Source organism: Lonchura striata, chromosome 24 (assembly GCF_050655825.1).
Source record: "Lonchura striata isolate lonStrDom1 chromosome 24, ASM5065582v1, whole genome shotgun sequence".
Classification (NCBI taxonomy): domain Eukaryota; kingdom Metazoa; phylum Chordata; class Aves; order Passeriformes; family Estrildidae; genus Lonchura; species Lonchura striata.
Window position 1 is genome coordinate 7,139,574 of NC_140726.1, and position 25,853 is coordinate 7,165,426.

General features: G+C 54.2%; 1 protein-coding gene across 3 annotated transcripts; it reads right to left on the bottom strand.

The window, feature by feature from the left end:
• Positions 1–13: 13 nt before the first annotated feature.
• TECTA (tectorin alpha) lies at positions 14–25,822 on the bottom strand. 3 transcript variants are annotated; one of them, XM_085560210.1, is made up of 23 exons: positions 23,760–25,822; positions 22,557–22,621; positions 20,798–20,931; positions 18,783–19,070; positions 14,931–15,068; positions 14,178–14,343; positions 12,054–12,466; positions 11,217–11,787; positions 10,039–10,631; positions 9,084–9,657; positions 7,790–8,400; positions 6,930–7,491; positions 5,942–6,141; positions 4,536–4,919; positions 4,021–4,307; positions 3,643–3,923; positions 3,418–3,528; positions 2,879–3,081; positions 2,406–2,569; positions 2,040–2,288; positions 1,431–1,593; positions 1,064–1,151; positions 14–945 (listed from the first exon to the last, which is right to left on the bottom strand). In XM_085560210.1, the coding sequence occupies exons 2-23, from the start codon at positions 22,618–22,620 to the stop codon at positions 545–547; spliced, it is 6,645 nt and encodes a 2,214-aa protein (XP_085416336.1). In that variant the 5' UTR covers position 22,621; positions 23,760–25,822; the 3' UTR covers positions 14–544. The 3 variants fall into 3 exon arrangements, with proteins under 3 accessions (XP_085416336.1, XP_085416335.1, XP_085416337.1); XM_085560209.1 differs by lacking the exons at positions 22,557–22,621; positions 23,760–25,822 and having other exon boundaries at positions 20,798–22,501; XM_085560211.1 differs by lacking the exons at positions 14–945; positions 1,064–1,151; positions 1,431–1,593; ... (2 more) ...; positions 22,557–22,621; positions 23,760–25,822 and having other exon boundaries at positions 2,925–3,081; positions 3,392–3,528; positions 20,798–22,501.
• Between the last annotated feature and the right edge of the window lie 31 nt (positions 25,823–25,853).

Genomic DNA, 25,853 nt, shown 5'->3' on the forward strand with positions numbered 1-25,853 from the left:
GAACCAACATATCTGGGCTAAGAGCCTCTTTTGGGAATCTTTGCCATCTCCTGATATTCCTCCCCTCACAGCCTCGGACCTCTGGGCTAGCCTGATATTCAGGGGGCTGTGCGAGGGGGGGAACGTCAGGAAAGCTGTAAGAAAACCCCAAACCCCAGTCCCACATCGCTGCTGGCAAACATCCTGCTCGGTCTCGTCGCTGCTGCCGCTGAGCCGGCTGCACGTCCCCGTCGGGTCCGCGTCCCACCTTTCTCCGATCACATCCCTGTGCCTCCTCGTGGCATGGCCGGGTGGGCAGCAGCGTGGCCACGGCAGGGGGGCTGTCTCCTACCCTACAAAGACTCAGGCTGACGCGAGAACAGTTTTTGGCAGGGCGGCGGGGCCGCGCCTACGAGGTGAGGTGCCACGGGGCTGAGTGCAGCCACAGCTGGGCCGCCAGCAGCAGGGCCACCCGGGCACGGTGCTCCCCCGAAGAGCTGGAGGCTGCCAACACAACGAGAGCTACGTGAGCTGGGGCTCGGGGTGCCTCCCTCCCAGGTGCCCCTCAACCAGGCTGGTGCCCACCCAAATGCCCGACCTCACTGCTGGGCTCCCAGGCCCACTGCATTTGCTCCACCCTGCGCTGCACCATGCAGGTTCCATCACCTCCCTCGCAGCTGCCTGCCAGCTCTTCAGAACCAGCAGTGCCCTCACAGCCCTCAGGTGAAGGGACAGGGCACATCTGGCTCCCTGCCCTCCACACACCACATGTCCCAGCCACTTTCCCCACAGCCCCTCGGTTTGGGGGTGTCAGTGCCCTGCTGTGCCCGCCCCGACCCCGATACTTGCCCCTGCAGCTCTTGCCGTCCCCCTGCAGCGTCCCTGTCACACAGCTGCACAAAGGCCCGTCTGCCCGGCTCGTGCAGATCTGCTCACAGCCTCCGTTGTCCTCGCACCAGTCCGATCCTGGATGCACACAGCAAAGGGGGACACCTGAGCCGTGCTCCCACAGCCCTGGTCCTTGTCTGCCCAAGGCTGGGGTGGCAGAGAAACCCCCCAGCCCTCCCTGGGGTCCCACACTCACGCTTCCTCCGGATGGGCCCCACTGACAGGATCTGCTCCTTGGACTCCTCGGCGAAGGCGCTGGCCATCCTCGTGTGCTGAGGACAGTTCTGTTTGGGGATAACACCACCTCTATCACCCTCAGCCTCTGCCCAGGCCCCCTGTGTGCCCCTCCACCTGTCCCAGCTCCTTGCAAGCAGGCTCAGAGAGCACAGGTCCCAAGGTGACCTGTCGTGACAGCATCTCCTCCCCATGCCTAGAGGGACAACCTGCCCATCTCACCCCTACATCTCTGGTCACCTGCCCGATGCCACATCATCAGGGCTCAGTGCACTCTGGAAGAGCCCTTCAAATCAAGCACCCCCTCCCTGTGCACTCGCCCCACTCACGATTTTGCAGGAGTATTTCTCGGAGTCGCAGAGGGACACGGCGCAGTGGAGGTGAACCTCGTCGTAGTCCCCGATGAACTTGAAGACGGTGACGTGGAAGCGACACGTCAGGGACACCCCGTTCTCCTCTATGCCAATGGTGTTGTCCTTCATGTTTTGGCACCTGTGCAAAGCACTGATGCTCAGCACCACCCTCCTGTGACTGGGACCCTCCCTGTCACCACAAAGCCCCTCACCCCAGGTCCCACAGTGGGGTGCTTAGACCCTGCCACGGCTTGTCTGGACAAAGGTGTCATACCCTGCCTCTGCCACCTCTTTCTGGCATTTCCAGCTTCCCAAAATGCCTGTGCATGATCCATATTATTAGTTAGGTATTGTCCACAGCATCACTGACAAAAGGAAAATGCTTCTCTCTGCACACAGTACTCTGTCACATGCAGGGCTTCTGGCTGTATCCACACCAAGCAAATTAACTCCTGCTCTAACAACACTGCTCCTCACCTTTCCAGATTTTGATCAACCATCCCATTGGCCTAAAGGTGCTTGTCCCAGCTGACGCCACCACCCTCCCAGATGCCATGAAAACCAACGGGGCTCGTGGTAGCTCACCCTCCCTCAATGATGAAGTAGCGCAGTTTGTCGTTGCTGTCCCGCGAGGGGGTGGCGTAGCACTTGTTCAGCATCAGGATCAAGTGGTTGGAGTCGGCTCCCACCACGAAGACCCCCACGTAGAGCACGTCCCGGGTGGTGAGCACCACCTCGCCCTGCCGGTACGGGTGCTTGTAGGACGAGTTCTTGTACAGGGCCATCTTGGTGGTGAAGCTCCCTTCCTGTGTCGGCACCGTCAGGTTAATCACACTAACGATGATAAAAAACACTGGCTCAGTCGGTGGAAAGGGTTTGAACCCCCAAATTGTTGCCTTGCTTCAGAACCAGCATTGCCTCACCCGTCTGTGTGAGGGGCCCTGCTCCTACCTGAGCATTGGTCGCACGACTGAATCCAGGGAGATCTTGATGTCCAGCTCATAGGCACAGGAAAACTCCACATTGATGGTCCTGTCCCGGGTGATGATGTTGCCCGTGTTGTTGGCACTCTCAATCCACACCGTGTTCTTGTACACGATGTGAGTGCTGTTGGACTGCGGAGGGAACACAGGCCACGGCTTAACTCCAGCTGTCCCCGCTTCCCTGCTCCCATTGAGCACCTCTAAATGAGCTGGGTGACAAGGGACCTGCTGCTCCTCCAACTCTGGCCAGAAAGGGTATGGAATGGTGGGGCTTGGAGTTGCATCCTTACTCTACAAAACCCTCGTGTTCTCCTTGACCCCCAGCCCATTAAAGCACCTCCCAACATCACTTGCACTGACCTGCCCCAAGCCTGGAGTTGAGCTGGACTGCAGTGGACTGTCCCACACTCCCAGCCCTGTGTGCCCCATGTCCCAGCTCACCTGCACCAAGTTGCCACAGTTGCCTTTGGTGTTGTTGATCTGGAAGGAGATGAAGTCTTCCCCTTCAATGCCAGGGCAGTGGCGGTCGTTGACCCGCACGCCCTCACGCTCAAAGCCCAGCTGGAACAGCTTGCACTTCGAAATGGACACCTCCATTTGGGCAGCTTTGCAGGTCACCTCAGCATCAATGATGTCATGAGTGGCTGGAGGAGGAGATGACACAACTTCAGATCACCACAAATGACCCCTTGGCACTTCTTCCCACCACCAGAAATGGGCTGGGATCATCTCCTGCGGTGTGCTCAGCCCATCCTACACTCCTGCTGCTCCAAAGTGCTCCCAAACCAGAGATTCCCATAATGTGCACCCCAGAAAAGCTGTTCCCTGCTCTCTGCTCCCCACCTGAACTGCGCATGGTCAGGGAAACCCATCTTGGCAGAGGTCACAGCCCTCAGCACATCCCTTCCCAAAGTCCCTGTGGCATAAAGGCCCAAGGTGGAGCTCGGCACTGACCCCACAGCCAGGAGCAGAGGACTCACTGTTCCCATAGGGCGGGGGCTCGATGCAGCCGCACAGCTCCCCGCCGTTGTCCAGCTCGCAGGTGCGGTTGGGGCAGTCGGCGCCCACGCAAGGATCTTCCACCACTCCTGCTAAACAGCACAAGACACAGCACAAACACAACCTTTACCCTCAGTCTGTGGGGCAGCCCCTCTTCCCCAGTGGGACATGGCTCCCCTCGACCTGAGCAGCCCCAGTTCTCTTACAGCAATTCTCCTTCTCGATCCACTCGGTGCCCAGGATGCCGAAGGTCCTGCAGGCCTCTCCGTAGGCAGCCAGCGAGCCACACAGCTGCACCTTCTTGTGGTTGTAGCAGCCATCCAAAAAGCAGGACTCGTAAAACGGCAGCGGGTCCAGGAGGCCGTAGCAGGGCTGGAAGAAGCCTTTCATGTCGGTCAGCTTCAGGCAGTAGCTGTCACTCTGCAGCTCCTGGATCTGGACGTTGTCGCAGGAGGCGGCGTATTGCGAGTACTGCAGCTCGTTGCAGCTGTGGGCACCGGACACGTCGTGGGGGCTCCTTTCACGGCCAGCCCTGCTCCCATTCCCGCTCCCATCTGGTGGGAAAGGGCTGGCTGTGCACTCACCTCTTCTGCATGCCGTTGGTTTTCCAGCTCTGTGCCAGCACCATGCTGCTGACGGCCGGCTTGCCCCGCAGCGTGGCGTAGTCGTCGGTGCGGTCGCCGTTGAAGTTGCCGCAGAGGCCGCACACCTTGTTCTGCAGCCGCTCCCCGATGGTGATTTTGATGACATTGAAGCCGTTGTAGCGGATCTGGATGTCGGGGCTGGAGTCAATGACCAGAAAGCCCTCCTGGCTGAAGATCTTGGTGGACAGCCCCGTGACGAAGGGGATGCTCACGAGGCTTCCGTTCACCTAGCACAAGAGAAGGACACGAAGCTGATGTCCCTCCCATATCCTCTGCCTACGGATGTGGGCGTGAGCCTCTCATAAAATATTTGGCTGCTTCCCACTATTCCAGCTGTGAAAACATTGACAGTAGTCCAAGGCCCGTGTGGAGGCTATTGTGCAGCCTGGACTGCAACCCACTATCCCCTCCCAGCCTCATTCTGGAGGGGCTGGACACCCCTGACGAGACCTCACCTTGACAGTATTCCTGTCACTGATGAGGATCTGCTCCTCGTTGATGTAGAAGTACACGGGGGAGATGATGGTGAGGTTGGGCGAGGACCACTTGTCGAAGTTGATGATGAGCTGGAAGGAGAAGTCGGGCAGCTTCTGGCAGATGGTGGAGAGGACGAAGGCGCAGTTGGCGGGGAAGCGGAGGAAGGCGCCGTCGAAGGTGCGGAAGACGCCGCCGCCGGCCGCCAGGCAGAAGGAGCTGCGGGTGCTGAAGCAGCCGCGGACGCCGTTGCGCAGCGCGCACTCCTCGTCCGACTTGCAGTGCCGCGGGTCGCACTGGATCAGGTTGCGCCGAAAGCAGCGGCACCGCCGCGTGCAGTCCCCGCTCCAGAAGAGCTGCTTGGGCTGAAAGAGGGACCCATCACCGGCTGCCCCGTCAGCCCAGGGGATGGCTGGGACAAGGTTTGCACCCCTCTGTCACACGACAAGCATGGGCAGGGAACAAGGGCAGAGGAAAGGGTGCGAAGAACACGCTGGCAGCTTGCAACATCTCTGCTAGCCACACTCAAGTTTGCACTGCCACCACAACCTCCCTCACCTCTTGTGCACACAAAACCACAGTGAGCTGGGGCTCGGGGTGCCTCCCTCCCAGATGCTCCTCAAACCACGTCAGGCTGGTGCCCACCCAAATGTCCAACCTCACTATTGGGCTCCCAGGCCCACTGCATTTACTCTGTCCTGCCCTGTACCACGCAGGTTCCATCACCTCCCTCGCAGCTGCCTGCCAGCTCTTCAGAACCAGCAGTGCCCTCACAGCCCTCAGATGAAGGGACAGGGCACATCTGTGCCTCCTTGGCTCTGTACCTCCTTGGCTCTTTTTTGCATTCTGCCAGCCACCAACCCATCTGCAAGGAAGCCCATATGACAGTACCCCAAAATTGGCTCCTCATGCAGCAAAGGCACCTGACCCAGAACAGCTTCACTGGCATAAAATACAAACCACTATGATTTGACCAATGCTATCAGCACAGGACTGCTGCTTCAAACTCCTCACTGACTTCCAGTAGCTACAAAAAAGCAAATTTCATGTGAAACACTAAATCTATGACGTGTGAATACCTAGCCCAATGTGATCACACAATACTGGACTTTGGCACTCATCAAAGAGTCCTCCCAGTCACCACCTCACCATCTTCTCTCCATTGCACCTCCACCAGCCCCCTCCTGTGTGTGACACCCAGGTCACCTTCACCAACAACTGCATGATGGTTTTTTTTGGATAGAAAGGCTCCCTATGCAGCATACCATGGAAGGACATCCCTCTCCTCTCTAGCCCTGCTATCAGCCCAGCCTGACTGTCATCCCCTCTCAAACTCTGCCCAGAAATATCATCCAGAGGGAGGGAGCAGGCCCCAAGAGCTGCACACCTCGTAGTATTTGCCGTCAGAGTAGCAGCCACAGTTGTGGGGCAGGATGCAGCTCTTGCCATTGAGGACATAGCCAGGGTCACACTGGCAGCCCTCCACGCAGTAGTGGCTGCAGTCGCTCTTCAGCCGGATGGCAGCACACCGGGGCTGGCACAGGGACACACAGCTCTCGTAGTGGCTGTTGGGGGGACAGCTGACAGCTGAGCAGGGGACAAAAACAGACACAGATTAGCTCCATGGACACCACCAACCTGGCTCCCCACCAGGGACTGATTCAGACCTGTGATGCATGGTGCCAGTTTGTGGCCTCACCACCCTGTGAGAGTGGGGCCCCTGAGCCATGAGCTTGCTTGTTAGAAGGGAAAAATGACACAAATTTAATTTTCAGTCTCGTTAGCAAGGACAATTACTTCCCATCTGATCTGCCAGACAGATTGGCTGCCAGGGATGCGTGTGGTGCCCATCCTCAGGAGCCTGATTGAACAGCACATCGTCATCTTATTGACAGGGGGCTGCAGCTTCATTAGAGCAAACACGCACTGTTGGCATTGAGACTGACTGATACAATCCCTGGTTAACATCCTAGGGGATGGCTGATGCCTTCTGAGCTTGATGCTTTCCATTTTCCATCCTTGTCCCTTCTGAGCTTGTGGCTCTCCATTTTCCATCCCTGTCCCTTCTGATCTTGGGGCTTTTCATTTTCCATCCCTGTCCCTTCTGATCTTGGGGGTTTCCATTTTCCATCCCTATACTTTCTAAGGTTGAGGCTTCCCCTTTCCATCCATGTCCCTTATGAACCTGAGGCTTACCCCTTTCCATCCCTTTCCTTGATCCTGCTGTACCACATGCAGCTTGTGACAACTCCAGGTGAACACAGTGTCCCATACTTCACCCAGCAAGCGTGGGAGGGATTGGCTGCCAGGCCATTGCCCCCCCACCTCCCTGGCACCCCTGGAAAAGACAGACCTGGAGGCAGGGTGGCACTTACAGCACGAGGTGAAGTTCCTCCAGCCAGTGATGGCAATGCCCTGGGTCTGGCACGTGCTGGCATAGTTCTGCAGCCAGCTGCAGGCTGTCTGCATGGCCCCCCCATCCACGCAGGTGTCAAAGAGGCAGTTCTTGTAGAAGAAACTGGGATTGATCTTGCTGTGGCACTTGGCAAAGACACCACTTTGGCTGGGGATGAGGCTGCAGAGCTGCTGGGGCTTCCAGAACCCTTCCACCTTGCCGCAGGCCGGGCAGCGGTCGCCGCAGCCCACGCGGCAGAAGGCGTCTCGCTTGGCCCAGCTCTGCACAAAGTCACCGATGCTGGTGGCCGGCGTGCCCCCTGCGGCCACCAGGTCGTCCTCGGGGTTGCCGTTGTAGCGGCCGCAGAGGCCGTAGGTGAGGTTCTGGAAGCCCCGAGGGATGGTGACAGACAGGAAGGTCTTCCAGTCGTACACCACCTTCAGCCCGAAGTCGGTCTCCACCACGATGTGAAAGCCAAAGGCAAAGATGTTCACTTTGCCCTGGCCCAGCTTCAGGGGCAGGTAGAGGCGCTCGTCGTTGATCTGCAGGGAGGAAACAAGGCACGCTGTGAGGGAGAATGATGGTGGGAGCTTCCAGAGAGGGACACAAATGAGGGTGGCTTGGCATTCTCAGAGAAACATCCCTGCTGACCTCGCCTCTGCAGCCAAAACAGAAATCCTCTCCTAAAGCTCTGCCTGGCAGTACCCTAGGATGAGCTCAAGCATGACCTGACCCCCAGAAAACCTTGCAAGCAATAAGGCCTCCTGTCCAGGGTTTTGCTCCACAGTTTTGGAGTCATGCCTGCAGAAATAATCACAGCCTTCATAGCCCTGCACTCACCAGCACAGTGTATTTGTAGGCACGGTGGATGACAATCTTGTAATTAAAAACCTCCACTTCCACCTGCTTCACCCACAGGGCCAGAGAGGTGTCCCGGTCCTCGTTCTTGGCTGTGACAGTGAACGCCGGGAACGTATCCGAGCGCTCCACCCTGGGCCGGGAGATGGTGGTGCACAGCACCAGCTCACAGCTGCTCTGGAAGTCGAAGGAGTAGCCATCAAAAGTCAGGTAGTGCCCATAGCCCGAGATGATGCAGGAGGCATCGGTGCGGACGTGGCAGTAGTAGAGGCCGTTCTCCTCCAGGCAATACTCGTCGTCCTTGCAGGACACGTTCTCGCAGTACACGCTGTTGTCCGAGCCGTTGCAGTAGCACAGGAAGTGGCAGGAGATGTCCATCCAGAAGGTCTGGTTGGTGGCCAGCTGGCGGCCCTCGAAGTTGCAGCCGCACTCGCGGCGGGGGATGCAGCGGGTGCCGCGCAGGGCGAAGCCCTCGTCGCACTGGCAGCCCTCTGAGCAGGTGTCCCGGCACACGGGGCCCGAGGCCAGGCTCTCGCAGGTCTCCACGCAGCTCATGCACTCCTCAAAGTGGCTGTTCTCTGGGCAGGACAGAGCTGCAGGGTCGGCAAACACAGAGCCTGAGCCTCTGACAGCACGGGGTGAGGAACAGGCAAAAAGCAGGTGGTGATGGATTCAGGGGAAAAGGGAAACAGTCCCAACACCCTGTGGCCACTGGCTCATCCCATCCCCTTTGCAACCCCTTCTCCCCTCAGCCATTACCTCCCTCACATCTCAGCCATGTCCTGCCATGTGCCAAACATCACCTCCTTGTGTTATTTCCCAAACAAACACCTCCCTGAAACCTCTGAGGCAGAGACAGGTACAGCCTCCCCACCATCTACTTCCACACTCGGGATTTTTCACATTTGCTTCTGAATTATGAATGTTCTCCCAGCCACGGCAAGTTTACAGCGACAGCTAAAAACCAGCGTTATTCAAATTATCCTCTGGTGGTGGCGTACGGCACCGCCAGACACCATCTGTGGCTCCAGAACGCTCCTACAGTGCCCCATAAAACTTCTGCTGCCTCTTGAAATGCCACCCTGAAAGTGCTTCCCTGGGAAATCTCTCTCTGCTGGCACCAGAAAGCACTGCCTGTGATTCCAGCATCCCACACGAAAAGCTGTTCCACCTCTGCACACCCACAGATCCCCACCAAAAGCACTCTGCCTGGGTTTGGTGGGTTCCAAACTCCCTTCTCCCCATCCTGGGTGCTGAAGAGCTCTGGTGGACTCACGGCAGAAGCTGTGGCTCCTCCACTGGCCGATGTCCACGTCGGCGTTCTTGCAGGCGCTGGCGTAGCGTGCCACCGAGTCACACAGCTCCGACACGTTGCCCCCGCTCTGGCACAGGCGGAAGAGGCACGTCCTGTAGTAGGCCGAGACGTTGACCACGCTGTGACACTCCAGGAAGGAGCTGTTGGTGGGGTCGTTGATGATGCCGCAGCTGGAGCGGCTCCTGTAGGACTTGAGCAGCTCCGAGTCGTTGTTGCAAGCCATGAGCAGGTCCCCGCACTCGCCGTTGCAGATCTCGTCGAAGGTGGTCCAGCTCTCCAGGAAGAGCTCCAGGTTGTCCGTGAACTTGCCCTTGGGCAGGCAGAACTCGTCGGTGGCGTTGTCGTTGAAGAGGCCGCAGAGGCCCCCGGTGCAGTTGAAGTAGGAGGTGGAGAGGCGGATCTCCAGGAGGCCGGAGTCGTAGTAGCTGATGGCCAGGAGCCCCTCGGACTCCATCACGGTGCTGTTGTCAGTCCGGTAGATTTCCAGGCGCCCAGAGGGGTGGAAATAGGGCAGCTCCACATCATAACCATTCACCTGCAAGGAACAAGGTGGAGAGGCTTCAGGGAGGGTGATGTGGCTGTGTCCAACCACTCTGTGCACATTAAACACTTCCTGACCCAGACTCCAAGGCCTCGAGCCTCCTCTGAGTGAGGGCATACAGCTGTACCTTTGGTTTTTGCCCCACAAAAAGTAATTTTTCCAGGGAAAAAGCGAATTGCAGGAGAAGGAGGAGGCAGGAAAGCTTCCTCAGCAAACAGAAGGAGCAGTGCTGTGGCAACAACTTCACAGACACCCAAAGGGCCTCCACATGGTGGTTCAAGTATCTCTGTGGTGCCCACAGCCAAAGACCCGTAATCTCCACTGCATCACACCACAAGCCACCACCTCCCACCTGTCCCAGGGCAGCACCTTTACCTTAATGTCTGACAGCCTGGTGCCTCCAATCTTCACCTCTTGGCCGGCCGCCTGGACCCGCACGACGCGTGGCCCGTTGGGAGCAGAGCCGACCTTCTTCTGATTGATGTCCACCTCAATGAAGTCTGGCCTCTCTGGGCAGGTCTTGAGCAGTGTGTAGGACTGTTCCAGCGGGTAGGGGAAGGTGATGCCATCAAAGGTCCGCAGCACCTGCTCCTGCCCCACCAAACACACGGTCTCCCGCTTTGGGTAGCACCCCCGGTAGCCGTTCTTGATGGTGCAGATCTCTCCCTCGGGGCAGGTGGTGTTGAAGCACCTGGCCTCCCCGCCAGCCTCGCAGTGGCACTGCACGGTGCAGTCTGGTGCTGCCCAGAAGGTCTCCCCGGCGGTGTAGTAGCGGCCGTTCACGTCACAGCCGCAGCCCCGCACGGGGACGCAGCGGTCGGCGCTGAGGACGTGGCCCTCGGGGCACTCGCAGCTCTCGGTGCAGGGGGAGGCGCAGGCCAGCGGGGCCGTGAGGTCTGAGCAGGTGGCAGGGCAGCTGCTGGCACACACCGAGTACTGGCTGAGCTCCGGGCACTGCACGGCCGCCGCTGCGGGCGCAGAGGGGTGACAAACAGAAGGGCCGTGTTACAGCACAGTTCAGAGCTGCCACCCTCTCCCCGACCACAGCACAGGGTGACCCAGGAACCCCTCAGTGGGAGTTTTGACCCCTCCATTTCCCACAGAGACCCCCGTGGCCAGTCCTGGGCTTCTCCAAAACAGCCCCAAGAACCACTGAGTCGCCCACAGCTATTTGAGGCCACGAGGATGGTGGACTGACCAACCAGTCCCCATTCCAGTCCAACCTCCAACTCTCCTCGTGGCAGCTGATGACCTCCAGAGCCACACAGAGCTCCCACCTCATGCCTGACTTGTGCCACGCTTTTGCGTGATCGTATCTCACAGCAATCATCTGGGGGGTTGCATTTTCATGGGGGAGCTGGCATTGTGCCAGTGTCAAACCATGCCACAGAGCAAGGGTGTGATGCCATGGAGAGGAGGGACCCATCAGTTCTTTCTCCCAACTCCCTCCACTTCAGGCAACTCCCTCCCTTGGATTTCCTCCCCATCCTGTCACGCACTCCTGGGCACTCAGGCAAACCCCTGTCATTGCTCCCCCCCTCCCAAACACTCACCGCATCCCGTCTGGCTCCTCCACTCTCCCACTGAGATGCCCAGGGCCTGGCACACGGTGGCATACGCCTGGATGGCCTGGCACAGCCCGGTGCCATTGTCCTTGGCGCTGCAGAGGTCATAGACACAGCTGTGGATGAAGGCAGTGGGATCCACGACAGAGCCACACTCCCAGAGGGGCCCCCCGCTCTTGTTGATGAAGCCGCAGTACTCGGGGGTGAAATACAGCGCCTCGGTGGCGGGGTCGCAGAGGCTGCAGTTCTCCAGGCAGCCCGTGGAGCACCTGCGCTCGGGATGTGGCACCCGCCAGCTCTCGCCCAGCTCGGGCACGGACGTGGCCGCCGTCCCGTCCGAGCGCAGGACGTCGTCCTCGGGGTCTTTGTTGTAATTGCCGCACAGCCCGCATGTGGCGTTGATGTACGAGCCCGGCACCGACACGGAGGCGTAGTGCTGCCCATCGTAGGTCACCAGCAGGCCAAAGTCAGTCTCCAGGGCAGTGGACAGCCCGCTTTGGTAGACCTTGATCGCGCCCAGTTCCAAGGAGATGGGCAGGGACACCACCAGGTCATCCACCTGCGGGGACAACACCCGGCGGCTGAGGCAGCGCGTGGAAAGCGGAGTCCTCGTGCTGGGACACAGACAGGACAGCCCTGTCGGGGGGTCTTGGGGGAGGGACACGCACAGAAGGACAGCTGTTGGTAAGCTACAGGCACTCTGTGTCACCCATGCCCATTCCCCAGGACACACGAGGCCATGAAGTGCCATCCCACACTCCACAGGGTGCAGCCACCTCAGAGGAGCTGACCTGGCAAGTTGTCCCCTTCCAGCAGAGCTCTTACCTTTGCCTTCCCAAAGCTGCCCTTGGGGAGAACAATCTTGTGTGAGTAGACCTCCACATAAATATCCCTCAGCCAGGAGACGGAGGAGCCGCCTCGGTTCTCATTCTTGGCCTCCACGTTGAAGTAGGGCAGCTGGGAGCCTGGCCAGCACTGCCTGGCGAGGAGGTAGGAGCAGGAACCCTGGAAGTGAAAGAGGAAGCCGTCGAAGGTGTGGTAATGTGGATCTCCGAACACCACGCAGGTGCTGCTCTCCACCGGCACGCACTGGAAGAATTTGGTCTTCGTCTCACACGCCTCGAAGGGGCCACAAGCCATGTCCTGGCAGAGGATCTCATTGTTGAAGTCCAGGCAGCGGCACTTGGTGGTGCAGTTGGCGTTGTCCCAAAAGATCTCCCCTTGGCGGAGAAACTGTCCTAGAAAGACAGAAAGGGAAAAACCCACGCTACATCCCTTCTTGAAACAGAAACACGCTCTGAGTGCACCCTCGGGGAGTCTGCTGATCCTGCGTTGGAGACCACCACCACCACCATGTCCTGCTGCTGGGCTTCTCAGCTGCTGTCTTTGTGCAAACTCCCAGCAAGAGCCACTCAGCAAACTCCAAGTTTCATTTCTAATGTGTGGTGCCTCCTCTTTGAGTCCTGCCCACGCCACGAGTGCTGTCACAAATCCGGGGTCAGTGCTGCAACACGCAGGCTGGAAAGCTTGAAGGTTGTTTCACACATTTTGGACACCCACCACTCTGGTTCTTCTTCAGCATTGCAGGGCACAAGAGGCATTTGTGCTGTTTTCCCAAAGGAAAAGCCCCATTTGGAGGCAGTTTCCAGCACTTTAGCTGCACTTGCACCATCCTCCAGCTTTGCTGTCGCTTCCACAGTTCCCCTGTTCACATAACTCTGCTGGTCAAAAAGTCACTCTGTCATCAGCAGCCCCAGGAGCAATTTACTCCCATTCAGGAAGAGCTCGTAGTAGTTACTACACCAAAGAGCTGTTGATAAGCAGCTTCACCCCACACACGAGCCCCAGCAGGGTGCTGAGTGATCTCACAGCCCCAGACAGCACCAGAGAAGGAGCGGGTTTGGCTGGTGAGAGACAGGAGAGGCAGGAAGAAGGCTGGAGAACAAGGGTGACAAGTCCCCGTGAGAGTTTCTCTCCCCTCCATCTGCCCATTTTTCACACTCCTCCGGCGCATGGCTTCTGCCATGCGCTGCCCGAGTTTACCTCTCCTAAAAAAAAAAAAATAAATAAAAGCTATTTTCTGCTTTCTTGCAACAAATGTCTCCTCTGTCTCCTCTTGGCAAGGCCCACGCTCCAACCATCCTGGTGTGGGGAGTTTGGGAAAGGGATGTCGTTCGGATCCAACACCTCGTGCTGCACCTCCTCTCGTGGAGGGCAATCAGCCATTCACTGTGAAATTTAAATCCAGTGGCAGGATCTACTCGCACTCCTCTTGTCACCTGCAGAGCTGAGACTGCTTTCCAGCTTCTCTGCAAAATTCAGCTTTTCTTCCTGGAGTCAGCAGCTGGAAAATGCTGGAGAAGCTGGACCCAAAACTCTGCTGGAGCTGCAAGAGCCTTGGAATCTCGTGGACCTTGAGAGGTCCTAATCTAGGACATAAAGAAGCCACATGTCTCCAGTGTCTGTCAGCAAATGACAATCCCCTCTTGCTGGAAAGACTCCTGGATGCTCCTGACAGTTTTATTTGTGAAATGGAAATGCAATAATCTTCCATCAGCAGGGCCCCTGTGTGTGCACCGATGAATCCCTTTATGGCCCCGTGCTGCCAGTGACAGGCACAGACTCTGTAACTGCTGCAGAGACATTTGTCCTGCCTGCAAAACCTGCTGTTCCTCCTGCACAAACAAGGGAAATGGCACCACAACAGCAGCTTCCCTAATTTACGGGCAGAAGAAAATTGTTGTCCCTGGGTTTTTCCTGTTGCTACCAATTATCTCAGGAACTCAGAGACGTGCAAGGGCTGAACTCTCTCTTGTGCTTCTGTCCCTGCAGCTGCAGCTCATGGGGACGCCCTGGCAAAAGCACAGATCATGTAGCACCCCAACAGCATCACCTTTTGCTACACTGCACCCCAAAATTTGGGGACAAGCAATGCCATTTCTCCCTTACCTCTCAGGCTGCAGCCGTTGGCCGGGTCTATTTCTCTGCCATCGATTTTGAAAGCCCAACGCCCAGGGACGTTCACGTTGGTTGTTTCCTCAATATTGACAATGTCTGGAGTTCTGGAGCCTGGGATGCTGAAAAAGTTGGTGAGATTTCCACCATTGAAGCCAGCCTAAACCAGAGAGAGAGCAAATTCCATCACCCATCTTGGCAATGGGAAAGCCATGCTGCATTTCCTCACTTCTCTGTTCCTCCTGAGCACATCTTCTTTAGTTTTAACAGCTCTTTCCGGAGATTTCTGTTTTCAGGTAGTCTAAATTTCTGTTTTCAGGTAGTCTGGATGTGAATGAAAAGCTAAACAGGCACTACAAGCAGAGGGAGTGGGTATTCAGAGATTTATGTTTGTATAGCTACATATGTATGTACATAGAGATCTAAGGATGTGTGAACTGAGTGGCCAAAATGAAGTGGGGGAGCAATGTAGGGAGAGATAAAGTGAGGAAGCAATGTGGGGGTGCAGGATTCCTGCATTCCTCATGCAGCAATGTCCCCTCCTCAGGCAGAGGGACTGGCAGTGCCACTGCTGCCAGCACCAAATTTCGGAGTGCTCATCCCACCGTGCCCAGCAGTTGAGTGCAGGGCCAGTGCTGGGGATGCTGAGGGGCTCAGTGGCCTGAGCAAGCATAGATACTTTGGAAAAGCCATAGGCAGTCATCCAAGAGCTCATCAGGGATGGGGATACAGGAGCGAGAGCCTCACCTGAGCCATCACCCCGCCGAGACCAGTGAGGGGATCCCCTCCGCTGGCTGTGCCCGTGGTCCAGCTGATTTCGTGGTAGTTAAACAAGGCAAAGGATGACACCCCGTCTGTGATCAGGACAGCCTGGAACGTGTTCACCTGTGGAAAACCACAGGCACATTCACAGGTGGTACTGCTTTGCTCCTGCCCTTCTGCCACATCGATGTCTGGCCCGGGTGAGCCTCACAGTGATGAGTAGAAGTGGAAGGAGACCCAAAATACATTTCATCTTACTGCCACAGCTCCAGCAGCTCCCATTCTGCTCCTTCCTGCAGCTGGGAGCGTGTGAAGACCATCTCTGATCCAAGGGAACACCAATAGATGGCAGCATGAGAATAAGCTGATGGGGAGGGAGCAGCGGGCAGGATTTGGTGCTTGTGATCTGTTATCTCCCATTACCTGTCTTTGCTTTCTTCCTGCATTATCTTTCCCAGTTCCCTTCCACATTCAAATCCTACAACGCTGCTGAGGGTGGATTACATCCAAGCCAGCCATGTATATCCTGCACTTTGCTGGCTGCCCCTCCCTACCTGCTAAATCCTCTGCTCTTGTTCTTCCTTTCACTTTAAATGACTCTGCATTTCCAGCCCCATAAACGCCAGGCACATTCCAGCCAGGATCCAGGTGGGAAGAGCCCATCTTCCCTTTTAGGGCTGTGCAGAAAGACAGAAGCAGCTCCTTCCCTTGAGATATCCCCTCCATCCCTGCAGATCCAGCAGCAGAGCTCAGCACTGGGAGCTCAGTCAGCCACTTCCCTCAGCTCCCTGCATTTTCCTGTCCTTCCCATCCCTGCCCTGGGACCATGCCATGAGAGCAGCTCCTCCTGCCTCTGAGCAGGCTTTTAATTAATGCAGAGCAACCCTTCGAGCCTGGCTACCTGGGCAGTGCACACTGGGGAGGAAACCACAGAAACAATTCCCAGGTGACTGGGAAAGCCCACGGATCCAAACATCTCCCACTGGGAAGCATCAGGGCTTATCCTGCCAGGAGCCCTGAGCACTGCAAGCAGCTGGTGGCTGCTGGAGGAAGGGGAGGGCTGGGGGTCACTTGGCCCCACGTTCCATCCCCTTGGAGCAAACCCACTGGCTCTGAGGATGCCTCGGAGGGGAGCCCAGGGGATGTCACTTCCAAGGAAATGAGGCCCCTGCCAGGAGAACTCTGGAACACGGAGGCAAAGCAGCTCTGGGAGCTGTCAGGAGACAGAGGGAGAGGTGTGGGCAAAGCTGCCTCTCAGCAGCTGCAAATGGCAGAGTTCACACCGGGGCAGGCAGGGCAGGAAGTAAAGCAGAGCCACTTCCACCCCTCATCCCTTCCCTGGCGTTCTTTCTCCTACTCCTGCTTTCCTCTTGCTCATCTCTGCCAAGGCCTTTGCCGTGCTGGGAGGTCACAAACATGTCACACATGAAGGCAGTGCCACTTGGAGGGTGCCACAACAGCTTTTCCATGCTCAGGAGCCTCTGGGAGAGTGGCAGGAGGTGAATCTTACACCTGGTTCTCCTCATCAAGAGCACCTCCATCAACCCCCAAAATTCTCCTCTTTGGAGTTCCTGGCCATGGAGCATTCTCTCTGCCCAACTCTCAGAAAATGAACCTGTTTGCTCAGGTGACATCTCCAGGCAGCAACTGCAGTGTCCCTGAGGCCACATTCCCAAATTTTCTGCAGCTCTTCTGCACTGCGATGAAATTCCTGCTTAAGTTGCATGGTGCTATTCCTTGTGCCAACCCTGAGCCCTGGCTGCTGCTGAGGAAGAAGGCTGCTCTAAAGCAAAATAAATTGCATTGTGTTGCAAATGTAATTCTTCAGGCAATACACGGATCTCTATATTGCTTGCTGTCTGAAAATATATATATAAATATATATATATATATATATATGTACGTGGGGGTTTTTCTGCAAGTGCTGCCAGGACTGGCAAAAAATATGCATCAGATCTCAAGCTTCTTTAACAAATGGAAAAGAGCTGAACTGTTTATCAGAGCCAGCTCCTCGAGACAGGAGAAGCTGGGGTCTGGCACTCACAGCACACAGGCTAATCCTGAGCAGCCCAGAGGATAGCTGGGATCCCTCACTTGCTGTTCAAGAACGGGTTGGATGAGGCTTGGGGCAGCCTGGTCTAGAGGAGGCTGTCCCTGCCCATGGCAGGGGGTGGAAGGAGGTGATCTTTTCCAACCCAAACCACTCTGATTCTATCTTCACCCAAAGCTCCAGCACAGCCCCTACCAGCAGTCCAGCATGGACCTCCCAGCATCAGCTGCACTCACAGCTCATAAATTCACCAGATATTTAAAAGCTGTCCATGCCCTGACAAACATCCCAGCGTCATCCCCCTCCTGTGAGGTACAGCTCACACATTCAGGGCCATGTGACATGGCCAAGTCATTAGTGTGACTCTGAGCAGCGTGATCAATCTCCGTGCAGGCAGGGAGCTGCCGTCTGAAACAGCTGAATTTGTATGCAAGAAATGCATTATGATCAAGCCAGAAAGTCCTAATTGGTGTCAGAGCCTTGCTTAGATCCTGCAAACACTGAGGAGGAGATGTTTTCCCTGGAGATCTGAAAGCAGGGAGCGAGGCTCCTACAGGTTCCCAGGGGAGAGAATGAAAGGACCGTGCTGCTCCTCTGCCCAGAAGAGAACCGGGGAGCAGGAACACAAAGTGTCTCACTCAATTTTACACACAGATGATGAAGAACACTTCCATCAACCCCCAAAATTCCTCTCTTTGGAAGGGACAAGACATAAAATTGAAAAAATTCCCTTTTTACAGAGTGTTGTCCATTAAGATTTTTTACAGATCCCAGACGTTTTACAGTTTGTGTCCAATTGTGGCAAATAGCAAGAAATTAGTACAGAGACAGCAGACAAAGAATGCTCTGTGTGGGTACCAGTGTCAAATGCATCAGAATTTCCTGTCAGGCACAATGTTCATTGCAAGAGCAGCTATTGAACATTTCTAGCCATGTCTACCTAACATATCCACACTTCCCTTTGAGGACTACATGGACCGTACTTAAAAGGTGAAACTTTGGTGAAAGTGTCACATTAAATACTGGGATTCATCTGAGGAGGGAGGAGCCTACAGCTGCTTGTTACTCTTCAATCACTTGGACAAGCAGCAAGAACTAATTAGTGTCAGGAAGAATTAATTAGTTGACCTGTGGCAGGTCAACTAATGCGATCAGAAATAAACCAAGTGTTGCCGTGATTCTAAAGATTTTCTAAAGCTTTCTGAGTTTACATTCTGTTAGAGAATTTTCTCACACAACTTTCTGTAAACAACATATTGTTTTACATTCCTTCATAGACGTAGAAAAATTTAATATACTAGTAGTTTGTCCAGTGTCTTTGGAGAGGTAGCACATTCACTCTCCAATCCGCTGTCACCTTTGGAAAAGTATAAATGCTGGAGTTAGAAAATAAATTCTCTCTTTTTTACAAATAGCAGTAGCTCGCGTTGTGCTTTCACGTGTCCTATAGCGACAACCAAGTATTGATCTTAATTTTAAATGTAATAGCCATTCCTAAGATTTTTCCATAGGTTAAAACTCCTAAAAGGGTGTTAGAGAAACATTCCCTTTCAAAGACAATTCATTTTAACTCAGTATTACAATTCAGCTCTGTTTCCTGTTCAGCCAATAGAACATTTATCTCTTTCCAACTGTCATCTGTGAACTGCAAGATTGTCTAATAACGCTGCGTGCGAATCCCCCTTTGTCGTTGGCTGCATATAAAGGAAACAGATGGTTATTTTCCTAACAGCAAGCCCGGAACGCTACAGCAATCCAACCAACCACACCCACGAGAAGCCACTTACGGGCGTGGTGCTGCTTCCCCCGTAGAAGGTCACCTCCTCCCAGGTGACGATGAAGAGCCAGAGGGCAGAGAAGGAGGCCATGTCCCTGAAGTGGCGGCGGATGTCCCTGGAGGCCCTGCGGAGCAGCTCCGGCTCCACGCTCTCGCGGTAGTAGATCTCGCCGCGGATGCCGTTGTGCACGTCGGCCCAGAAGGGCGCCACGAAGGCGCGGCCGTCGGTCAGCGGGAAGGCCTCGGGCGTGAACTGGCTGACCAGGGCGTTGAAGGAGATCACGCCGTTGTTGTTGACCTGTGTTGTAAATCAACATGAACTCAGCTGAATTAAAATTAAAAACCAGTTTTATTATAGCGGTTGAATTCTGAGTTAATTACAAAGAAACAGAGGTGAGCTTGGGGTTGACGCCGGGTGGGTCACAGGTTTGACTGCTCTAGTAGAGGGTCTCCTGATGCCACACACTACTTTCTTATACAAGCAGTTTTCATAGGGAATATTTTGTTCAAGGCTGGGATTTTGGCGATTAGCTTTTCCTTTCTATTCAAAGTCTTACATATTTATAAAGTTGTTTCTTTTTTTGCGTTGAGTCGAACAATCTGGTGTCTGGGAAGTGATGAATCTCTCTGATGCAGTTAGGGGAACACGGTATTTAGATGTATCGGGCTCTAGTGATTCCAATCTTGAGTTGTTGCTGGGATGATCATTGCCTGGGTGTTCCTGTATTACTTTGAGAAATGACCCATCTCCAGACAAGCTATATGTATTAATTTGTAAATGAGGTTTTATTAGGGACCAGTTTCCAAATATGTGGGGCAACTCTCAGTGCTGACTTGTGCATTTTCTTAATATTATATACATTATATTCTACCGGCATGAATTATCTTTATTATACATAACAACCTGTGTGGAGACCCCCACGGTGTCTGAGCAAAGGTGATTTAGTTGAATAAGTCAGCACAGAGAGGCTGGTTTGGCAGAAAATGTGGGGAGAGAGGGTTTGGGTTCATGCACAGACAGACGGTGAGCAGCCCAAGCAGGATTCAACTTCGTCCTACTCATGGTGGGCAAGACTTGGTGCAGGAAGCCTCAAAATCCTGAAAATTTGTCAAAATAGGGTTCTCCAGGGGAGGCAGCCATCAGAGCAGGATGGCACCCAAATCTGCTGAGACTCTTCTGGGATGGCTCAGCCTTTGGAGAGCAGCTCTGCAGCACTGAAGGATGTGGATGATGGTGGCACAGGAAAAATCTGCCTTTGGATTTGTCACCTGTGACAGATCCTGGGGCTCTCCAAGAGCAGGGAGGTGCCACCCCAGCCTCCCCAGAGTCTGCTGAGGATGCTCCCCAAAACAACATTTTTACACAGCACAGACCACAAATGGCACTGCTGCCCTGGATGCTGGAATCCCCCACCCACACAAGGGTTTGGAATGGGATTCTGCTTTCCCAGAGCTGCTGTGCACAAACAGCACCTGGAGAATGAAGGAGTCTTGGCCTCTCTTCTGATCCCACAGGGGCCACAAAACTTGGGATGTGGCACAGGCACACTGACTGAGGCCCTGGCTAAGGTTTAGGTGAGCCCAGGTGACCCCTCTCAGCCCAGCCCTGGTGTCCCCTTAGCCAGGCTTTTGCTTTGCCCTCGCCTGGGAGCAGCAGCAGCCTGTCCTTGTCTGGGCCCCCCACAAAACTGCTGCCCCTTTCCCCGCTGCAGGTCCTGCATGTTCTTGTTTCTTGTCATGGAGCAGGAATAATGTCCCTTGTGTCAAGCCCTTCGCTTTGCTGTGCCATTTAATCACCCACAAAGAAAATTTATTGCCTTTTAGATTCCTTTCCTATGAACATTATCCCATTAAATATACCTTTGACTTTCTTAATCATAAAACCTATCAGTTCATGAAATCTAAGAACTTGTCAGGTAGCTGCTAATAAATCTTCCAATTCCTGATGACAGGCAGAGCGTGTTTAAAATGCAGCCAATAATGGCAAGGAAAATGATGAAGGGAAGGTCTGCTTTCTCCACTTACATAAATGCTTCTGTATGGGGCTCCAAAAAAGATGAATGGCACAGAGATCTTGATTTCAGGGGAGCTGCCATCATCGACTTTGGGGGTTTTGGTGTCGTTCTGCCAGTATGGATACAGGCTTGCCATGGTGTGAGCTGGAAGGAGAGGGAGAAGAGTCCTGAGGGTCATGGCAGTCCTGGTTTCAGAGAGGCCACAGAAAACAGCCCCAAACCCCAACATCAGCCAGGGCAGAGCTGCTGGCTGTGGGCCTGGCTTTAGGACAGGCTCAGGAGGAAAAGCATCATCCAGCTTCGTCAGGACACAGCAGAGTGACCACAAGCTGCAGTTTTTCCTCCCCTGGGACTGTGATCAAGTCAAACCCCTCAGTCTTGGCTTCACAGGAGGACAGCAGGTCCATGCCTGGCTCCAGGATGGGCAGGACTGGCTGTTCCTCAGGGTGAGGTGCTCAAGGGGAGCAAGCAGCAGCATTTCCACCCCCAGAGCCACGTTCCTGGCAGTGCCCCCCTTCCTCCTGCCTGCTCCTGCCCTGCCAGGGCTCCAGGCCCCGAGGGGTCACGGCTGCTCCGACATTTCCCAGCAAAATTCAGTGCTAAAAGGCACTGCCAGCCAGCATAATTGTCTCTCCCAAAAGTACTTCAGAAGATGGTTTTGACACATTTCAGCCTGCTGCTTTTTTACCAGCCTAAAATCCATCAGCTTGAGGCACAAGCAGCTACGTCGGGCCTCAGGGCACACTTCCCTTCTCGTCCCAGCCAGACTTCTGCTGTCATTTCATGTCCCGCTCCTCACAGATTTTTCTGGGTTTGCCTCCCCCTTCTCCCCTCTTTGATGCAGGAAAGCCTCACGACATTCAATGACAGGGCTTGGAACAATCCCAGCTCTGTTCACCTGGATTCAGGACACGCTTTCATTTCCAGGACCCGGAGTTCTTGGGGGGCCTCCAGGCTGCTCTGTATTCCCATGGACTCACAGGGGGCTCTCCTTGATGCCCAACTCTGAGGATGCTCCATGCTGAGCACTGATTGACCCTTCCCAGGCTCCAAATTTCCCTGGCAAAAGGGGAAATCTGGCCTAACCCATTGGCATCCTGATTTCCTAAGACACTGGTGTGCCCTAAGTGCCCTGTTGGACATAGGGGAGGTGGCATTGATGGTGTCCAAGTGATAGCTGAGTTTTCACAGATACATCCAAAAGGCCACAGAAAAATTCCTCCTGCCAGGCAGTAAAATAAATAATTTCACAGCTGTTACACACCTGATGAGTTATCACAGCCAAGGCACAGCTACAAGATATGGATTTTTATTCCATTTTTAAACGGGAGGCTCAGCAGACATTCCTCAATTCTTATTCAGCTCTACTAGTGCCACACTGCCATACCTGCTCAGCAGCCCTAACACAGAAATTTTCCAAACTCCTGCTTCCTCTGGAATGCTCCAGGTGCACACACAGCCATACAAATGATAAACACAAGCAACCCTCAGGATTCTCAGTCCCTCCCTCCCCATGGGATACACTCAGGTCACTCTGGTTCTTGTCCTTGCTCCAGCCAGGGAGCTGGAGGTGTTTCCCAAGCCCCCTGAGGTGTTTCCCAAACCCTCTGAGGTGTTTCCCAAACCCTCTGGGGTGTTTTCCAAGCCCCCTGAGGTGTTTCCCAAACCCTCTGAGCTGTTTCCCAAGCCCCCTGAGGTGTTTCCCAAGCCCTCTGGGGTCTCTGAGCACAGCCCAGCTGGGCAATATTTTCCTGCTGGGAGATACTCACCTTGCTGCTGTGCTGTTATCACCAAAAGGGCCACCCAGGCTCCCAGAAATGATCTCCTGATCATCCTACAGGAAGGAGACAAATCCAGCCATGCATCACATTGGTAGGAAAACTCATCCTTGAGGGGATTCCCGAAGCTGCCTGACTGCTGCTGACCCGTGGATGTTTCAGAGCTTCAGGTGAGGTCCCTCACCTGCCAGGCAGCCCTGAAACACCTGGTGATGACAGCAAATCACTGCCTAAGGAAGCCCAGAAACACCTGGAAGAGCTCATTTCATGTTTGGGAGCTGTGAACAGCCACGGCTCTCTGTGTGCTCCTTATTCTGAGCAATTCCTGATCTGCTTAGAGCAGGGATGGCCACTCCTGGCTGATCCCAGGGGGAGCAGCTCTGCTCCAGGCAGCAGAGCTGGGATGAGTTCTCATGGTCCAGGGCTTCACCTTGAGTTAATCCTCTGTCCTGGCTGCCACCAGCACCGTCACTGGGGCTGGATGAGCGTGGAAGGAGCACCAACATTTACACAGCTGGGCAGCTCCTTGTGCAGGAATCAATGGGAGACACAGAGAGTGCAGACCCAAAAGAAAGCGAAATCCTGTGCCAGCTCCAATTCCTTCTGTGCCTAATGCAATTTGTTACTCATTATGAATCCAATAGAAAATATTGCTAAAACACCTGCTTTGATTTCTTCGCCCGTCGATCGCGCTCGTTCCGCACGGGCAGGGCTCAGGGAGAGCTCCCAGGAAAATCTGGGATTTTTAAAAATCTCCTGAAAAGCCCAGTGTCTCTTTGTGTTCTCCCCATGGATCTGTTTTTATGGAAAATGTGGATCTACAGATCCAGCTGCTTCTAATGCCACAGAGCACAGGGTTACAGGGGAACATCCCATCATTTATCCCACAGCACTCCCGTTACTCGGAGAGTTTGGAACACAGCAGAAGGAAAGTTCTTTGGTCACATCAACTCCATGGGGAAAAGTTCATCCCACCAAGGAAAAGTTTTAGCACACTCCCTGTCTTGGGAAGGTGAGAGTGGCAGAATTTTGTACAGATTGTAAATCAGAGTCTCGTTAGCAGAGAGTGACCAGCGGGGACTGTGGCAGGGCGAGGATAAGAGCAAAGCAGGACAGACAGCAAAGAACACGCTACTGAACACATCCCATCCAAAATTACAATTTTTTAGCTATGGAAAAAAAAAAATTACCAACCTGTTTGTAGGCTAGAGGAGCAATCAAGTCTGAAATTTTAGACCAGTCTTGGTAGGGCAGGGTGAAATCCTATGTCAGTGGAGAATGCATGCCCGTCCTGCCATGCCAATTATTGCTGATGACTGAAACGATGGCTCAGTCCTTTGCTCTCCCAGTTGAAAACTCCGTTTTCCTCAATGCTCTTCCAGGGCTGAAGCAGTGTTGAGTTGCAATCACAACTGTTGTTCCTCTGTTGATAACCAGCAGGCTAATCTGGAGATCAAATTCTGGCCTGGAGAGGGAGAGAAGCCTCTTTCTTCCCCAAAAGCTCACCCCCTTCAGGTGGATTCAGATGGAAATGCCAGAGAGACAGAGCTGGGCTCGCAGCTCTGCTGCTCAGGGAACAGAAAACCCAACCCTCAGAAGAACTGAGCCCCTTCCCCTTTGTGTAAAGGGGGAAAAAAAACCACCCATCTATATAAAGTTACAGGATTAGCATTAAACAGTGCTAGCCTTAAAGCGCCGTTCAAAGGCCCTGCCCTGAAGTTTCCATGGAGTTGCTTTGCCATCCAAGTCCTGCTTTTTTTACAGGTGAAAAAGGAAAAGCTCATCCAGTCCAGCCCACAGAAGGTTTCCTTGCCTGTTCCCATTTCCACCCTCGCTGGTGCTGGTGGGCAGCTTCACTGGCATTATTATCATTTTCACTCCTACAGCTGCAATTTCCACAGGGATTTTCCCTGCCTCTGGCACCTGGGCTGGCCACAGCTCCACATTTCAGTCCAATCTGTACCCCAGAAAAGATTTCAACTGCTTTGAGTTGGTTCATATCCACGTTGGAACAGCAGCCAGCGGGTGAAGGATCCATCTGCAGCGCTACATTAAAGCTGATTTTTCAGCCTGCAGCAAGGCTCAGGTCAGACAGGCACTGCTCCAACCCCAGCAGTGGGAAAACAGCCAGAGCTTGGCTCATTTTCCCCTCTGACATTTGGGGTGGGGGCCTTTTATTCCCTATTTTCCCTGCTAGGAGGTCTTAATTCCTCTTGTCCTCCCCACCCTTTGTCAGGAACAGAGAGGAGACAGGAATGCCAGCAGCCCAACAAGAAACCCTGACTTTTTTCATCTGGGTGCTCCTGGCAGTGTGTTCAGCAAGTTTCCCCCAAAAAGCTGTCTCCTACCTCCTAGCACATCAGGGCACCAGGCAGCTCACTGCCTCCACAGCAAATCTCAGAATTTACCTTCCCTCCATCCTCCAAGCATGGCCTTGCTAGCAGCAATCTTTCATTTTTAAATTTATTTTTACCTTTTTCTATGCCAACAGCTATTTTAGGAGGGCAGAATATCAGCACTGAATGATATTCCAGGGGCAGATTACTTCCAGCCTGTATCCCAGCTCTTCCCTTCCCTCCCATACATTTTAAACACAACCAGCTCCAGGAAATCAATTGATTCTCCTCATTCTGTTTTGTAACAGAGAGAAAACTGGTGGAAACAGGTTTCCCTCTGCTCCTTTGTCAGTTTAATATTCTGGTCCTGTTTGTCCTGGGCAAGTGAACACTGATGAAGTTTGATTAGGTCTCACTGACTCTTTGGGGAAGATTTTGTCTTCCAGCCTCTCTTCTTTTGGCAGGGATGTTCCCATCATGCAGCACTGAATAACCAAACACTTCTTAATAATTCTAGCGGAAAACTTCCTCCCATGCCTTAACTCAAGGAAAAACAAGCATTCAAAGGTGCCACAAGGGCTTCTGTGGCTGCCTGGCCTTGGCACAGCAGCCACAGGCAGTGCCTTGGCTCGTTCCCATCTCAAGGACCTGGCCCAGCCCATGGAAGATGCCCTGGCAGTGGATTTGCCCAGGAGCTCTTTCCCATCCAGAGGAGCATCTCTCTCCTCCTGCTTCCCCCAGGGTCATTTGGTGCAGGCCATGAGGGTGAAATTTCTTTTAACCCCAAGGCCAGTCCCTCTGAGGAGAGAGAGTGCTCCAGCTTTATTCCTCATCTGGAAGTGGGGATGAGTCCCAGTCCTACAGTCCAGAGGATGAACAGATCTCCAGCTCTCCTGGAAGTGACTTCTCTCCTTGCACAGGTGAGGCTGTGCCCAAGCTCATGGACAGAACA

Bases quoted from the DNA above. Each gene is read 5' to 3' on its own strand.
- TECTA (XM_085560209.1), bottom strand. From the start codon at position 21,016: ATGTTGGGGTTTGGGGCTGTTTTCTGTGGCCTCTCTGAAACCAGGACT. The intron at 15,069-18,782 runs GTAAGTGGCTTC...GGTTTTCCACAG, and splicing joins GGGGAAGCAGCACCACGCCC to GTGAACACGTTCCAGGCTGT. The intron at 3,529-3,642 runs GTAAGAGAACTG...TGTGCTGTTTAG, and splicing joins GATCGAGAAGGAGAATTGCT to CAGGAGTGGTGGAAGATCCT.